Source organism: Papaver somniferum, chromosome 10 (assembly GCF_003573695.1).
Source record: "Papaver somniferum cultivar HN1 chromosome 10, ASM357369v1, whole genome shotgun sequence".
Taxonomy (NCBI): domain Eukaryota; kingdom Viridiplantae; phylum Streptophyta; class Magnoliopsida; order Ranunculales; family Papaveraceae; genus Papaver; species Papaver somniferum.
Window position 1 is genome coordinate 95,369,071 of NC_039367.1, and position 17,426 is coordinate 95,386,496.

A 17,426-nucleotide genomic window follows, 5' to 3' on the forward strand; every position below is an offset into this window, starting at 1 on the left:
CCGGTTTGACCCAATCGAGCCAGTTAGGTAGGTGGCTTTGATATCTAAGCTTGCTGCTCTCTGGCTCTGGCCTATTGTTGATTTGCAAACATGTATATATGCATTCTAATGCCAGATGTATTTATACTTGCGTATAAAGGTGACCACCAGCTTTCGGGAACATTTGCATCTGTTTATTTGCGTTCATAAGGGAAGAAGGGGATTCCTAGTTGGATGAACTCAAAGCCAAAATGGAAAGGATTAGAAAGTTGCATAGATACCCATGACCACGCTTGGGTAACCGGTGAGCGCTTGTAATGGGATAATTCACTAGGTATGATTGAACTGGTTTTAATCAATATTCATCACACTATATGCATGCATGCCTTGTCACGCATATTTTTGCAGGATATTTGCGGGCATGGTTTTTTGATGCTGTCGGCATGATCGATGGATTGCCGGCATTGAAAAACCATGCCGGCAATATCCCTCAATTATTCCATGTATCCCCCAATTAAATGTTCTTTTTAAGAGTGTCAGATTAATTGTAGGGTGTTTGTCTTTTTTTTTTGTAATTAGGAAATTCATTAAAACAGTAACATAGGACAGGGGCGGAGGCAGTTTAAAGCACTGCACACCTAGACTAATTGACTCCCAAGTTTAATTTAGGCCCATTTATAAATTTTAGGCTATTTATAAACTTAATTTTGCTTCTTTGCACCTCGTAAAAAATCTTCTCCACCTCAAAGTATATTTTTACACCCCCTACTTAGAAATCATGGCTCCGCCCCGGACATAGGGCGTTAGTAACCAGCAATACTTGTAGAGTGCTTGTACCAAAAATGTCAATCAATAACATGTAAGCCTGATGTATTAGTTGGACTATAAAGTTGCAACACCGTGTAGGACATTTTTTTTTTTGATAAAAACATATAATTTTATAATAAATCAAGTAATGTAGTACAAAAGTTGTACAACATCATTTTTTTTCAAAAACATTAGATAAAATACTTGATTTATAAATATTTTCTCTAATGTGTAAACATAAATGTTGCAGGCTCTTGATTCTCACTTCCTTCGCTAGAGTATCCGCCGCGGAGTTGTATTTTCTGTTAATATATCTGATCTTGGCTTGAGGAAGAGTATTTAGATTTGCTTCAACCTCTTTTATTGTGTTTTCAACTTCCCAATATATTTCCTTACACTTCTTGTTAATGAAATCAGCAATACTTTTGCAATCTGTGACAATTGAAACACTAGGTAGAATATTATTTTTAACCAAGATGTAGCTTTAAGCATTGCCTTTGCTTTTGCATGAACTGTTGTCATTGCTTTATCTGAGCTTGCTTCGAATATACATATATGAATTCCTCTTGGTCCGCTGAATATAAGAGTAAGGCAAAACCCATTGATAGATCTTCTTTCTTGAAAGCCACATTTATAAAAATTATCCAATCCGTGTTTAACGAAGTCCAATTTGGAGTTGATACTACTCCATTTCTAGCTGCAATTTTCCTTGTGATTGATGTTGAAGCTGCTGAGTGTAAATATTTGTTTATCATCTCTATAAACATTATCGGGTTAAGGTCTTTTCCTTCGAAGACAACTGAGCATCTGTGTTTCCACATAAATCAGAGAACAGTAGCAATTTTGCTGAAATTTGAGCATAGTTCGGATCTTCTATTCAGTTTTTGGTCCGCTGAATATAAGAATAAGGCAAAACCCATTGATAGATTTTCTTTCTTGAAAGCCACATTTATAAAAATTATCCAATCCGTGTTTAACGAAGTCCAATTTGGAGTTGATACTACTCCATTTCTAGCTGCAATTTTCCTTGTGATTGATGTTGAAGCTGCTGAGTGTAAATATTTGTTTATCAGCTCTATAAACATTATCGGGTTAAGGTCTTTTCCTTCAAAGACAACTGAGCATCTTTGTTTCCACATAAATCAGAGAACAGTAGCAATTTTGCTGAAATTTGAGCATAGTTCGGATCTTCTATTCAGTTTTTGACCCAATTGCATATATTGAGTCAGAAAAAAGTGGGTTGTTAATAAAACTTAAAAAAACCTATCAGCACTAATGCACCAACACTAATGCACCAGAACCCATCAGAACAGTGTAGAATTTTATTATCTCACAGCAAAATTGCACCCCTCTAGCAACCATTGGGATACACTGCAATCGTGCTTTCACACTTTCCTTTGGTTATTTTTGAATCCTATTATTCGGGATTGAAACCCAAAGGATTTTGGGGCCTTTATTAGGTCATGTAATAACAAATCCAATAACCCCTTATCCTATTATTTTGTTAATGTCTAATATACCCTCAATTGAATTAATGTTAATTAAGGAAATTAACTAAATTAATTATGATTAGTATGTGAATTAGGATTAATCATTTTACTAATTTTATAAAAATCAAAAAACTTTTTTTCATCAAAATTCTTTTTTCTCTTCTTTTTTTGTTTGATTAAGTAGAGGATCTGAGGATTTTTTTGAACTTTTTTGAAAAACAACACCTAATATGGTGAAATATCCTTAAATTACTCAGAATAACCCTATATATGGAGGATTTTGTTGATTCAAATCGGAAAGCATCCATTAAAAATTTGGGTTTTTTGCAGTTTCGGCTCGGAAAACATCGAATCCCATCCGTAACCGACACTTATTCGGCTGGGAAATGATGAACATCCAGCCTAAAATATTGTATACGGATGGCATAACATTACATCCCAGTCGCAACTCAACAATTTACGGTTGGGAAAGCCCAGCCGTAAGCAATCTCGGCTAGCAAAACCTTGTCGACCTATACGTTATCTATTTTAATTATCAGAACCATTTTCGGCTGGGAAAATCCAGCCGCAAGTCTTAGATACGGCTGGGACGTATGAGTCGTAAGTTCAATTGTGGCTGGGAAAACCAAGCCGTTTTTCATCCTCTGTTTTTTTTTTTTTGTGTGTGATTGTCAAAATAGCTTACGGCTGGGAAATCTCAGTCGTGGGTGTACTAACATCTGGGAAATACTAGCCGTAATTGTTTTCGGGTGGGAAAACCAATCCGTAATCTAAATTAACGGTTGAGAATTTTGAGAACTCCCGACCGTAAACACCTTCAGATTCTTTTTCTTTTTTTTTACCCGAAATTGATCGAATCGGATTTTTTAACCATCCAAAAGCAAAAATAAATGATGGGTTTTCTTAGTTTTTTTCTTTTTATGATAAGTGTTAATTTTCATCGTGATGAAATTATGATCATTATCTTTATCATGATCAAAGGAAAATGAGAATATAATAGTTTTTGGTTTTCTTTATGATCATCATGTTCATCATGATTTATGAATGAGAAGAGAGATGAGGAGAAGATAATGTAATTAGTTGTCTTTTTATGATCTTCATCTTCATCATGATGAAATCGTGATCATCTTCATCATGATTTGTCAATGAAAAGAGAATGAGAAGAGAAGATTATAGATTTAGGATTTTTTTTTTTTGATAACTAGTGAAATTTGAATAAGGGTATTTTTGACTTTTTCATATTCCTAGAGTCCCCCTATCCACTTTTTGACTACACATAGCATTTTACGCCCCCAAAATCCATTTGGGTTCAAGCTCCAATAAGGCTAAGTCTCATGGGCTAGATTGGAGGTGCTAGATTAGCACTTAAGTGTTGCAATTAAAAAAAAAAAGTCTGGCAAAAAAGTTAACACTAGTTCTCTCTCCTACCATGAACTAGCATGCTAGATAGTTTCGCTGAATGATTCAGCGTCATAAAAAACACCTTTTCGTTGAATGGTTCAGCGCTGGACGATATATCTGTTAATCTGACGGCTGAGATTTAAAGCGTTGAATCATTCATTGTTGGGCGCTGAATGGTTCATCGCTGGGTTGACGTGGACTGCTAATCTAGCTGCTAGATTAGCAGTCAGAACTACCTCCTAAGTCTTATGGGAGTGCTAATCTAGCAGCTAGATTAGCAGTCCACGTCATCCCAACGATGAATCATTCAGCGCCCAGCGATGAATGGCTCAGCGCTTTAAATTTCAGCCGTCAAATCAAAAATAAATCTCTCAGCGCTGAAGTATTCCGTGAAAAGGTGGTTTTTCAGGCGCTGAATCATTCAGCGTAACTATCTAGCATGCTAGTTCACATGCTAACAACTGGTAGGAGAGAGAACTAGTGTTAACTTTTTTGCCATACTTTTTTTAAAAATTGCAACACTTAAGTGCTAATCTATTACCTCCAATCTAGCCCATAAAACTAAGTTAAGACTTAGGTGGTTCTGCTATCTGACGTGGATTGTTAATCTAGGGGCTAGACTAGCACCCCATAAGACTAAGCCTAATAGGATTCTTATTTTAACCATGCTCTCACTAGACCATGAACTGAATGCCATACCGTACGAGTCAAACATACTAGTCTTATGGCATATATGACTTTCAATTTATTGCCAACAACTCTATCTTCTACTGAGGACTGAGTAAACTCAGAAGAAGAAGAGATGAGTTCACTACAGTTCTTCCCTTCTAATTCTTCGTTGAAAAACCCTATTATTATATCAACCCAAATTACTTCTTCCATTCAAACCCATAACTTCAATCTTCCAATCTCAAAACCCCCAAATTTCAATACTTCTTCACTTAAAACCCCTAATTTCTCAAACCTCAAGCAATTTCAAAACCCTAGAATTCTTAAAAGAGTTAAATGTAATGGAGTTAAAGACACTGGGGAAGAAACAAAACTGAAATTGGATGGTGGTGGTGATAATGGTGGTGGTGGTGGTAATGGTGGTGATGGTGATAATGGAGATGGAGGAGAAAAGAAAAATGGGTTTTTACCAGATTGGTTGAATTTGACTTCAGATGATGCAAAAACAGTTTTTGCTGCATTTGCTGTTTCACTTGCATTTAGATCGTTTATTGCTGAACCTAGATTTATTCCTTCTTTATCAATGTATCCTACTTTTGATGTTGGTGATAGATTGGTTGCTGAAAAGGTTTCATATTACTTCAGAAAACCATGTCCTAATGATGTTGTCATTTTCAAGAGTCCACCAGTTTTGCAGGTAACACACACCATAGACTGTTTGTGTAAATGCTGCAATGGTTTAGCCTCATTGTTTATCAAGTTTTGTTTCTTAATTTGGGGTTGTTTTTTTCAATTTGCAGCAAGTAGGATATACTGACAGTGATGTCTTTATTAAGCGGATCGTCGCGAAGGAAGGTGATGTTGTTGAGGTTAGATCACTGAAACCGACTAATATGCATTTGTATGTGTCTTTAATGGTGAAATCTTGTATGTTTCGGATTTTCATCTATAGCAGGTTAAACCTGTTAGCAAGTAGTATGATTTGCAGAAAAGTAAACTTCCAGCTTTTAGTGAATGTTAATTAGTTTGAATTGACTTCAACATTTTCATATGATGTGACATAGTTCCACTAGTATTTATCAACCAAAACACGACTTTTAGTTCAGCAACGAAGGAAAAAATTTGGACTTGGGGTTAGCCAGTTCAGTTGTTAAACGATAAACCAGCTTGTATGAATCTATAACGAGGCATAGCTCCACTTATATCCAGTCACATTCCAGCTTATCAAGTTATCGCTCTCTACAAAAAAAAAACTAGGGCAAAGATTCGTATTGTCTTGAACTAGTTGAGATCTGGTTACATGCTTACACTTACTAGAATTGAAGTGTTTAGTAATCCGTATGCAAGTTCCTGGGATTTTATCTATTTTGAACTTTAACAACTTGAAAGGATGTGTTTTGATGGCAATAGACCTTCTCCATTATTCTTCATAATATGGTGCCAGTGGCGATAGTTAAATGTCCTGACCTTCTCCAGTCAGTTGTTTATTATAGACTAGTGTGTATTACCTTGAGATAGTTGAGCTCTGTTCACGCACTTACACTTATTAGAAGTGAATTCATCCTGTAATCTTACTGCAAGTTCCTTTGGTTTTAGCTGTTAGGAACTCTCTAACGACTCTGAAGGATGTCTTTATGACAATTGACCTTCTCCATTATTCACACTAGAATTACTTCCGATGATTGATTTACCTGAGGTGAAGCAGTGTGCCTTGCATTTAAGTGATTTAAAACAATAGGGTTATACTTTGCATTGGAGAGCTGTCTCATAGTAAACCGATTGTGTATTGCAGGTTCATGATGGAAAGCTAATAGTAAACGGAGTAGCAAGAGATGAAGAATTCATTCTCGAGCCACCTTCTTATGACATGACCCCAGTTGTATGTATCATTTGAACTCATGTTTGATCATATTTACAATATGCTAATTTCTCCAACCATGGTATGCATTTCTTCCTTCCCCTGTGGTCGGCACTTACTTGCAGAATTTAATTCTTGAATTCTATGTTTAAACTATCCTGCAGACAGTACCAGAGAACTCTGTCTTTGTTATGGGTGACAACCGCAACAACAGCTACGACTCACATGTTTGGTAAATCAATTTGTAGTTATTACATTTCATACCTCAGCTTTGCACGTTATTGTAATTGTATCTTGAATTTTCGTTTTGGTTTTCATTGTAGGGGTCCTTTACCTGCAAAGAACATAATAGGAAGATCGGTATTTAGGTACTGGCCACCAACAAGGATTGGTGGCACAATTCTGAAAGATGGTTGTCCCATATCACCACCACTTACAGACACATCTAAGAAAATTGCCCCAATAACAACGACATCTCAGCGTGCAGATGATACCCAAAAGGTACCCGAGAAAGCTATGTAGATTATATTTATACCATGTTTTTTTGTCTCAGTTCTTCTAGGTAAGGCTGACTGACCGTAGGTTATATTTGTCTTTGTAATTCTTTGTGAATGCTTCTGAAACCCCTCCTATTGATTACAAGTGTAATGGTTGTACATTTATTTATGGCATATACAATGATAGAAGATCTGCTACATTGTAATGCCTTCTGTAACTTTAGAACAGTCCCATTATGAACAAAGATTTTGTTGTTCCTTTTTCTGAAACTGTTTTGTTCTGTTTTTCGTCGCTAGATTTCCTTGTAATGTGTCGAAAAATCATTTGTCAACATTTTCAGACAAATACCCCTTTAATGGATGTTACTTTTTATGATTAGATAATGGCAAAAATGAATCATGTTTCACTGTAATGAATGTTGGTGATAATTCCTATTAAGGGTTCAGGGAACTCAGGTCAGGATGGACTACTTCAAGGATAGGGAACTGAAAGAGGCTTTGAAGGATGATATCCGGGATAAATTAGTTTATCAATTCAGCACATTTCATGTGCAAGGTTGATGAATTATACTTATGAAAAAACTTCAGGTAAAGTTGGTTACACACATGATACGTTGAACCAATTCTGAAGGGTACTATGTCCAGATTTATGAGTCGTGGGCTAAATTCTTTTGAAGACTAAGTATTCTTGAACCAACAACCTGCAAACAATCAATCTAAATCACAACAGAGAAGCACGGAAGAATCGCCAGGGGCCTTAGATTTTTGCTTTTCTCACTCACCTACCGACATTATCCATAGCCAAGTTACAGATGGAAATATCATATTTATTGACTTGTAAACAACCCAACACCAATATTTTGACCAACTTTATTCATCAATACTACCAAATTATGGTTCTCAATAAATCCCATTGCTACACTGTACATGGTTGAATTGCACCCACCAGCAGAAGATAAAATCTAAAAGAAGGAAAAAAAAAATTGAGAGAAGCAATGGAATCACTGGAGGATGAGATAAAGAACTTAATCAAGGTATGGATAACAGTTATGATATGTTTAACCTATTGTTATTTAGTCTCTAGAAACATTCCAAAGGGATTTCTTAGGCTTATTTCAGTTCTTCCAATAATTCCAATTTTCATCATCCTCCCACTTTATCTTTCATGGGTTCAATTTGCTGGAACTACAGGTTTCTTTATAACTTGGCTTGCTAATTTCAAACTTATTCTCTTCTCATTCAATCATGGCCCTTTATCATCACCATCAATTTCATTCCAACATTTCATTTCTATTGCTTGTTTTCCCATCAATTTTAAACAAACCCCAAGTACTAAAGTCAACGATCCAAGCTCTCAGAACCCTCAATCATATCTAATATATTCTCTGAAGGGTTTAATACTTGTCCTGATAGTTCATGTTTATAATTATAAACAATATTTACACCCAAATTTTGTGATTTTGCTATATTGTATGCATATTTACTTGCAACTAGAACTCATGCTAATTGTAATTGCGGGATCAGTTCAGTTCTTTCTAGGATTAGAATTAGAACCCCAATTCAATCAGCCATTTCTCTCTACATCGTTACAAGATTTCTGGGGCAAAAGATGGAATCTGATGGTCACAGGAATTTTACGGCCAACGGTTTACCAACCGATGCAGTCCATTTTTATGTCTATTGTCGGGAAGAGGTGTGCCAAGCTCATTGCTTTACTTGCTGCATTTGTTGTGTCTGGTTTGATGCATGAGCTGATCGTTTACTATTTGGGGAGAGAGCGGCCAACTTGGGAGATATCTTGTTTCTTTGTATTACATGGGGTGGCTCTGGCAGTGGAGATTGAACTTAAGAGGTGTTTCAGAGGTAAATGTCACTTACCACAGCTGGTTTCCGGTCCTCTGACTGCTGGTTTTGTGCTGGTTACTGGTTCTTGGCTGTTTTTTCCACAATTTTTAAGGTGTGGTGCTGATGTTAGGGCAATTAGGGAGTATGCCATCATTTGGGAATCTATCATGGGTTTAGTGAAAAAATGTTGGGATACTTTCTTGGGTCATTGATGTTTTAACTTGAGCTGTGAAAGACTATTTCCACTGTAAATCCACTGTAAATAGTGATTTTTCTGCTTCTTTTTCCCAACATTGCTAATGGGTGTACCAGTTCTAACTTACCCTGCTTATAATCAGATAACGCCAAAAAATTGGCTATGTTATGTTTTCTGTAATGTAAATATGTCAATGATCACAACTTTTTTACTAATAATGGGGCACAAGTTAACTTCAATTTGGATAGATTTTGATAAACGGCTCAAAACCCATATCACGAATGATAGAAGTTTTATTTCAAACTAACCACTTTACAATGCCATCCAATCTTCTAGTCTTCAAACTTACACTACTGGAGTCATACAAAATGTTATGCCCCTTAACAATGTCATCTAAGATTCTAGTCTTCAAACTTACACTACTGGAGACTGGAGTCATTACATTTACAGCGACTCCACCTCCCCTACAGTCTGCTTTTATCTTGATGTTGCCTACCTATAGCTCCTTGGCTATAGGCCCATTGCCCTGCTCTTTGTATTTGCTAATCCTTTAGCCTATTGCACTGTCCTCTGTATCCTTTAGCCTATTGCACTGTTCCCTGTATTGCTAATCCTTCAGCTGCAGCTGGCTGGTCCTGTCATGTGGTTCCTGAAAAGTACAAAGTATCAGCAGAATATCATGTACTGTATTGTTAATCCAGTAGCTAATCCCAACCCCTTAAGTTCCATCCACTTATGGCATCTACAAACAATATATCATGTTTCATATCAACAACACAATTCCCATTTTGAGAACTATCATCAAGAACTCTAAACAACAAATCACATAAAATATTATCAAAAGAAGCCAATCAGCTTGAAGAATACACGAAGTGAAGTTTGTAAAGATGTTTCAGACATCCAAGGAAGGAATAAAGCAAACCTATTCAGGAAACCTAACAGATAAAAAAAGCTTTTGTAAAGATGGATCAGAGTACTGGCTTGGAAAACCTCTTCTGTTGAAAAAGAGATTTAAACAAAACGCACATTATAATCTTAGTCAATCAGCTGGGGAAAGGATCATCACTTCCATCTTAATTATTCTCACAAAAACAATCAAAGCCCAAATGCCACACAATAGACAAAATAGCAAGGACATATTTCTATTTAGAATCGCTGTGTTGTAACAGAGATAGAAGCAATATGTTGATATTGTTTTAGTTTACCTAACAGATATTCAGTCATCATCGGCATCTCTACAAGTTTAAATCTCAATATCTGGGAGAAAATTATCTGGAAGCAAGTTCTGAAAGTAGATTTAGGCTTCAGTGTGCGTAACATTCAGATCATTGATAAAATCTCACCGAAATCCGCTAAGATGTAAAATTTATCATCAAGGACATGTGGTTCTCTGTATTGCTAATCATTTGATATAGAATCAAGTCAAACCAGAACACATGACGTTGACTGATAAATGAACTGAATAAGAATAAGCAACTTCTAACACTACTCTCTAAGACAAAAACAATAAGGAATGTGGCAGTTATTTTGACACAAATAAGCTGTTGAAGAACTAAGCAAATCTGCAACACTAAACGGCATAAATTTAGCATGAGCATTGGGGCTTTTTTCGTCATGATATATTTCGGAGAAGCCCGGGGTGCAACATGCAAATAGCATGCTATAAATGAAGAATATAAACCTCTAGATAATAATAAACACCTCAGCCCCTTAGATGTTCAAATTGTGCGGTCATCTCCGCAATCATTATCATCGGCATTTTATTATACTGATTAATCAGTGTAAATCAGTGATTCTATATGGACCATGGTTCCAAACCACACCAAATCTGTCCTTAACCGTCCCTCTCACAGAAAATGGGACCTGCCTTTCTGGAACCTAGCAGGGGGGCCTTCATGGGTGCATTGGACCCACTGTCTTTGAAAGGACAATTTGGACAATTTTAGAGTGGTTTAGAACCAAGGTCTGATCTAATTTAAATACTTGGGAGACTATAATTTTGAAGTTATTATTGAAGTATATGAATAAGAAAAGATCTAGGCTTCAGTGTGTGTAACATTCAGATCATTGATAAAATCTCACTGAAATCCGCTAAGATATAAAATTTATCATCATTAGCCTATTAATCTGATCTGTTGATTTGATTCTTGTGTATTTGATATAGACTCGAATCGAACCAAAACATGACTATGACAGAACCTTAACAAAGAACTGGATAAGCAACTTTTAATACCAACACAATGAGGAAATGTGGCAGTTATTTTGACACAAATAAGCTGTTGAAGAAACAAAGCGAACCTGCAACACTAAATGGCACAAATTTAGCATGAGCATTGGGGCTTTTTTCTTCATTGTATATTTCAGAAAAGCCCGGGGTGCAACATGCAGCTAATACATGGAAAATCATACTTTCAAGAGAGGCACTAAGTAATGAAACATAATTGGGTCTGATAATGTAGCCAGATATTGTGGCTAGCAACATATGAGTGAATAACAAGCAATCTTACTCTGGTAAGGTTAATTTTGGCTCTAAGCGGCAGTCAGGTTTTGACATTGAAAGACACCTGCTGTTGACTCAGATATAGAGCCATTTTCAATCAGTTTCTGTTCCAAAATATTATCAAAAAGAATAATTCTAAGTTGACTATTTTTAAAGAAGAATTGGATACTTAAAAGGAAGAGAAAAGGGATGCTCAGTGGAAGGGGAAGTTGTTTTTGTTAAAGGCTCACGGGAAAGATTTTTAGGTCTTCCCCACTGCCCTAAACACACTCCCGTGTGCTTCAACTCATCATTGCATCAAAATCAGAACTCTTAAGTTCTAACTAATAATTAAAAAACATAAAAGCACAAACAATACCTATATAATCTTTAAAGTTAACGAAGTAGTCAATAAGAACAGATTTAGGCTTCAGTGTGTGTAACATTCAGATCATTGATAAATCCCACTGAAATCCGCTAAGATAAAAAGTTTATCATCATTAGCCATTTTAATCTGATTTATTGAAATTAACATTACCATTATGATACTGAAAACCTATTTTCATTCCCATAAATCTGATGAAACAAGCAAGAAAATCTGAATTATAAGTTCTAGTCCTAGACCAAACCACACAGCAGCTCTAATAAAAGAGCAGTGAACAAATAGAACATGAGTGATTCATCTTTTCAGTCCAATTCAGTGTTAATTTAGACCAGAAAATCTTTGAAAATTAATGGGTCGGAGTTGCTGATACTCCTATGACAGCACAAAATTCAATATTTCCCACAAAAGAAGCTAGAGAACTCGGAGAGGCTTTGGTCTTGGAGATCATACCCGGGGCTAAATTAGTTTCTTACACAGAAGAGACTCCTAAATGCTGCATTTGGTCAAATCAAACTAGCTTAAATTTTAGGAATCATGCAGAATTCGTCAAACAGTTGATAAAAAATACTACTTATCAAAATAGAACTTAATTATGCTCAGTTGAATAAATTGAATAAAGTTTGCTAAAGTACAGATCTATGAGTAAAAGTTTCTCTAACAGCAACAGAGAAGAAGCAGACCAAAAATCCATAGAGAACCAAAAATCCAGAATTTTTTAGTAAAAATGAGAACATACAGAACCAGCTTCTTCTCTTACTGAGAAGACCCTAATTTTTTGCTTCTCTATGGATTTCAATTCTTTTGCTAAACAAGATTGATTAATACAATACATTTTGTCAAACAATTTAGCTTCAGAGAACTATCTAAACTCAAAAAATGAAAAACAAACAAAAAAATATACAGAAAAAAATGAATGAGTTGGTAATATACAAGGAGTGGGTGATCAGATAGGAGCGAAAGACTAATTTCTGTTTCAATTAATCAGAGATGAATCTCATCTGAACTATGCAACAATCATCACTTCTTTACTCCTCCACCATCAATTTCATTCACAACTACAGATTTAAACAGTAACCAAATCTAAAATTACAAAAGGATAACCGATTGATTGAAAAGAGGCTTCATAGAGAAGATTAGATTTATCAACATAGAATAGATTCAGCCATATGCTTGTCTATAATTTCTTTAATCATAAGCCACTTCAGAAAATTTCAAACAAGTATAAATCAATACCCTACCAAATTAAATTGACAAACATAAAAATCAAAAATCAAAGAAACAAAAAACGAGTTTGATTTGGGGATTCAACTCAGAATATGGGTGGTGATATATAGAGTGGTCGGCAAGGCCATGATTAACAGCCATTACGACGAACGAGACCATTACAATATCGTCATTGTCAAATCCCCCGATTTACTTCTTTACACTGAATAGAACCCTTAAATATTTTGAGGTAAATTAAAACTCTAATTTTTAATCTAGATAAGATGAGAAACCCTAACTGAGACGGAGAGAAATAGATTTCGTTTACTAGCATCTCCAAAGTGATATTTATAGGGCAGACAGACAGGATTTCGGATCTATCTAAGACTACGTCTAATGGTCCTCCGGGATTCAAGATTTGAAGGAAAAAGCGTGGTCTAAGAGCAAGTCTTATGATGGAATCCATTCATCTTCCACGCCACCTTAACATTTGGAACTGTGGATGAAAGCGCAAGTGCAGTGGTGGAATAGTGAAAACGCTATTCTTAATAGCGTTTTTTTCCCAGCCGTTAGATTTCAACAACTCATCCTAAATCTACGGACAAAAAAAAAACGCTATTCTTAATAACGTTTAACGCTATTCTTATTGGCGTTTCCATGGATTCCACGAACCCTTACACGAAACTGTGGAACCTTGCTTGGATTTTTTGTGGAAGACCCCAACTTGGAAGCCATTAGACTTGACATTCCATGGTTTTTCCACACTTGGAATAGGTTGGATTCCACCATAAGACTTGCTCTAATGTGTTACTGTTTGCATGATTCCCAATTGATCCAAGCGATTGCTTGGATCTAATCTGAGTGCAACCCAGGCACGCCATTAGAAATGGCGCACCCTAAAAGTGTCATACGCCATTACAAAAGGCGTGTTGTAGCATATTGGAAAAAAAATTTCCCTCATACGTCGTTAGAAAAGGCGCGGCACGGTATTTCAAAAGGCGTCCACTGGGGACGCCATTACAAATGGCGCATCGTATTTATACTTATTTGACCTTTTTTCTCTAACACCCTGTTTACACCCGCAGGTTATACGACAAACTATGTGCGTATACTTTCTACCATGTTCCTACACCGGTTTACACTGTAATGTTAAACGACGAGTTATTTACGTATACTTTCTCATATCCCAATTTAGTAGTTGAAAGCACTCATACCAATCAATTTAAGCCGTTATCATTAAGTCATCTACACTGTTTTTTACCACAACTTCGAATAAAAATCTCGCTATCCTTATCAACACACTGTAACAGCAAGATTCTGTAAAAGGGGATTTCATTTATAAATAATAACAATTATTTCCTACAAAAACACTCCATCAACCACGCAAAGAAATACACTATAAAATTAGTGGCGATCCTTCTTGTGTACCCGATTAAAAATGGATTCTAATCGCAAGGGAAAACAAATTGTGTGTGTAGAAGCAAACCAAATTTGTCCGCTCTGTTTCCTTGATGACCATTCATCCATGAAATGCCCTTGGATGTATTCCAAGTGCCCGCAAAAGGGTTGTGCTGGTATCAAATTGTTACTAGAATCGGGACCTGAACAGAGTAGGTACCTTCGTTGCCAATTCGACAATTGTCGTGAAGAAGCTCAGTGGTTGGAGGATGCAATCAAGTCCAGAGATGATAAAAAGATTAACGAACTTTGAAAAAACTTCAAACAAAAAGGGATGATTAAGGTTGAACATGAAAATGGGGCGTCATGCCCAGTTACTGGATGTAGGTTTTTTATGAAACTGCATCGTTCTAAAGATAAGGACACCTATGGTGCACATTTCTGGGAATGTCCTAGCTGTCATTTGGTGGAACGGGCCGAGTAAGTACATTTGAGTTTTCTCTTTGATTTATGGTGTTATATTTTGTGTTTATGATGTAATGTTTAATCATGTGTTTTATTCGGGTCAATGACGCCCGGTCTGTTGTAATGTTTATGATTTATGTACTGTGTGCTATTTACGTTTTTTATGTATGTTAACGTTTATTTGAGTTTCTTTATGTTTGTGTTATTTAAAACCTCCTTTTCATCCAGAGACCAACGTGTTGGTAAACACATTTCCTTCGGTGAATATTTGCACCTAAGTCGTCAAACTCCCAAACCACGAGATCCCAAACCACTTTATTCCATTCCACGTGTATGATAACAAATCAAAAGGGAAAACTGCATAATTCAATGCTCATCTATACACTGTTGTCTGACATCCAAGTGGTGGACAACTCCATTGGGTGTGATTTGAAAACACACTGTGACAGGTGATGATTGAAGAATGGCCGACAAGTGATGACACCTCTTGCTTGCAAGTTCCCCTTATTTTAAATATATTTCGTTGTAGGATTTCAAAATTACGTTTAAACCCATTGTAGAATTTTATTATAAATCTTTGAAGAACGCGTCACAATTCAATTATCTCTGGAGGTTTAGTGCTCTCTAAACTCAACCAACAGATAAAGTATTTTCCCTCCCAATTTTTCAAATTCACCTATTTTATATCCACCACAATAATCACTCAAGATGCCACGATTTACAATGCATGAAGATAATGCTCTAGTCATAAGTTATTGTAAGGTTGTAGATATGGATCATGATACAGAAAATCCTCAGGCGGGTATGGCGTTTTGGTGTCGAGTGAGGGAAGACTTTTTGATTCAAATTGGGAATGGAAGCGTTTGGTATTCTGCTATACGTATCCAACACCGCGTTATCATGCTAAAAAGGATTTGTGGTCATTTTAGGAAGTATCGGGTTCTTGCAAATGGTAATCGTGCCCAGGTGATGGCCATGTATGAGGCGGAATTAGGGCAACCTTTCAAACATTTCGTTGCCAATTATTTTTTTGGTACTCACATATAAATTAAAATCTCTTTATAGGGAGTGACCCGGAATGTTACAAGCATCCCTCCGTTGTCGAAAGTCCTCATCTTGGGTGCAAATTTCTGGTAATAATCTAAGAAATAGTTCTCGGGGAAAATCATGGTGGGCCTTAAAACGCTTAGGTCCAAATCTGCAACCCGGGTTGAAGTAGTCCTGCATCATCCTAGCATCCGCTTCTACGCGGCATCTGTTTATGCTTCTTCCAGTCAAAACAACCGTTGGTTCTGGTTGGTGCAAATTGTGCGCCTCCTGCAACACTTCCTGATATATGATTGTGTAATCTCCATGACTATCATCAAGGTACCGTTTGGTGTATGATGACGGTTGGGGGTATGCAAACTCTCTCCGTTGTCGCATATATCTAGCGATAATTGACTCCATAATACAGCTAAAATAAAGTCAACTTTTTATTTTTTATGTATCAAGACATGGCATACAAATTTAACTATGTGGTTTGTTCTAAAATATACTATGAAAGACACTTAAATTTAATAAGACGAAAAAAAACATAATATGTATAAGACGATGTGCAACTAAGATTAAGATAAACAAACTACATATTAAACAAGAACACACATTTACAAACATGTACTAAACCATATCTAATTAACACCTTTTTAACTAGTTTCACTATATAGGAGGAAAAAACTGAGTGTTTGGCACAACATCCATATCATCACTATCTTCACCTATCTGGCCACTACCATGAACACTACCCTGCCAACTCCCACCTAAGCTTAGGCCTAACAAATCAAAAGAGTTTAGTGAATCACTGTTATTTGGCGAGCTCTGATCCATTGGCGTGGGGGGATGAACATGAACGTTACTTTCAATACCGTAAGGGACATAACACGCATTAGATGTACCAGGATCTCCTGTTTGTCGCTTACGACGGCGTTGGGTTTCTTCTAATGATACACCCGCGTCATAAGTGAGGGCATTAGTTTGTTCTTCCTGACTATGATATGTAGTGCTGGTGTTATACAAGTCTCGTCGACGAGACTCATCGAACACTGTCTGTATAGTAGAGAGGAAGCACCAGTAAGTGTCCGCCGCAAACTGGGCCATTTCTTCCTAAAAATATTAAGATTAAGTTTGTTAACATACTAATGCAATAAGGTATACTTATCAAATGAAAATGATAATGGAAAATAACTGGTCTAACCTTTGAGACATTCATATTAGAAAAATCGTATGGGTTTGGTTGCCTCGAGACTGGAACTAGATTTTCAACCGACTCTTTGTAGAATGGCACATCCCATTGGACGCTTGGTAGTTGTGTCATGGACGGTCCGACTTGGTGGTATATGTATGACTGGGAAGACATGGTAGGTGGTGGGTACTGGGGCATCAAACTCCGGGGTATACCAATGTGCCCCACTCCAAGATCATCACGTGTGTTTAGGTGAGCTGTTTCTGTCAAAAGAGCTCCCACGCTATGACTTGTCCAAAACTGAGAATATAAGTCTGCAGAGACATAATGAAAGTGGTCACCATTGACAAGCTCCGTCTGATTAGACACCGTATCTAGACTAGGGGGATTACATGGGATAACTATTATCCCTGCAACCTGCCTCATACATCTCTCAGCCAAATAAGCAGTAACTCTTGTTCCGTCCTTAACATCCTTGAAAACAAATCTCCTCTTAGACATATCAAGTGCTATCTGAAAGTGTTCAGTTTGTT

At 36.6% G+C, this 17,426-nt stretch overlaps 2 protein-coding genes and 9 non-coding genes across 11 annotated transcripts; 2 read left to right on the forward strand and 9 right to left on the reverse strand.

Moving 5' to 3' along the window:
• Positions 1 to 4,443: 4,443 nt before the first annotated feature.
• On the forward strand, positions 4,444 to 6,966 carry LOC113317119 (chloroplast processing peptidase-like). The gene is made up of 5 exons (XM_026565254.1): positions 4,444 to 5,043; positions 5,147 to 5,215; positions 6,139 to 6,225; positions 6,369 to 6,436; positions 6,528 to 6,966. Exons 1-5 carry the CDS (start codon positions 4,480 to 4,482, stop codon positions 6,724 to 6,726), a joined length of 987 nt encoding a protein of 328 aa, XP_026421039.1. The 5' UTR covers positions 4,444 to 4,479; the 3' UTR covers positions 6,727 to 6,966.
• A 346-nt stretch (positions 6,967 to 7,312) lies between these two features.
• On the forward strand, positions 7,313 to 8,957 carry LOC113318126 (long-chain-alcohol O-fatty-acyltransferase-like). Its single transcript, XM_026566253.1, has 2 exons — positions 7,313 to 7,735; positions 8,231 to 8,957. Exons 1-2 carry the CDS (start codon positions 7,697 to 7,699, stop codon positions 8,756 to 8,758), a joined length of 567 nt encoding a protein of 188 aa, XP_026422038.1. The 5' UTR covers positions 7,313 to 7,696; the 3' UTR covers positions 8,759 to 8,957.
• A 748-nt stretch (positions 8,958 to 9,705) lies between these two features.
• LOC113319817 lies at positions 9,706 to 9,814 on the reverse strand. The gene has a single exon (XR_003345801.1). It is a non-coding gene; the product is annotated as a small nucleolar RNA Z103 (small nucleolar RNA).
• Positions 9,815 to 10,041: 227 nt separating this feature from the next.
• LOC113319844 lies at positions 10,042 to 10,124 on the reverse strand. The gene has a single exon (XR_003345824.1). It is a non-coding gene; the product is annotated as a small nucleolar RNA R11/Z151 (small nucleolar RNA).
• A 129-nt stretch (positions 10,125 to 10,253) lies between these two features.
• LOC113319900 lies at positions 10,254 to 10,394 on the reverse strand. The gene has a single exon (XR_003345872.1). It is a non-coding gene; the product is annotated as a small nucleolar RNA snoR134 (small nucleolar RNA).
• A 386-nt stretch (positions 10,395 to 10,780) lies between these two features.
• LOC113319838 lies at positions 10,781 to 10,863 on the reverse strand. Its single transcript, XR_003345819.1, has one exon. It is a non-coding gene; the product is annotated as a small nucleolar RNA R11/Z151 (small nucleolar RNA).
• Positions 10,864 to 10,988: 125 nt separating this feature from the next.
• On the reverse strand, positions 10,989 to 11,130 carry LOC113319899. Its single transcript, XR_003345871.1, has one exon. It is a non-coding gene; the product is annotated as a small nucleolar RNA snoR134 (small nucleolar RNA).
• Positions 11,131 to 11,430: 300 nt separating this feature from the next.
• Positions 11,431 to 11,541, reverse strand: LOC113319848. The gene has a single exon (XR_003345828.1). It is a non-coding gene; the product is annotated as a small nucleolar RNA Z152/R70/R12 (small nucleolar RNA).
• A 105-nt stretch (positions 11,542 to 11,646) lies between these two features.
• Positions 11,647 to 11,728, reverse strand: LOC113319842. The gene has a single exon (XR_003345822.1). It is a non-coding gene; the product is annotated as a small nucleolar RNA R11/Z151 (small nucleolar RNA).
• An 813-nt stretch (positions 11,729 to 12,541) lies between these two features.
• On the reverse strand, positions 12,542 to 12,636 carry LOC113319830. The gene has a single exon (XR_003345813.1). It is a non-coding gene; the product is annotated as a small nucleolar RNA snR60/Z15/Z230/Z193/J17 (small nucleolar RNA).
• Positions 12,637 to 12,911: 275 nt separating this feature from the next.
• Positions 12,912 to 13,008, reverse strand: LOC113319835. Its single transcript, XR_003345817.1, has one exon. It is a non-coding gene; the product is annotated as a small nucleolar RNA Z43 (small nucleolar RNA).
• Positions 13,009 to 17,426: the final 4,418 nt, after the last annotated feature.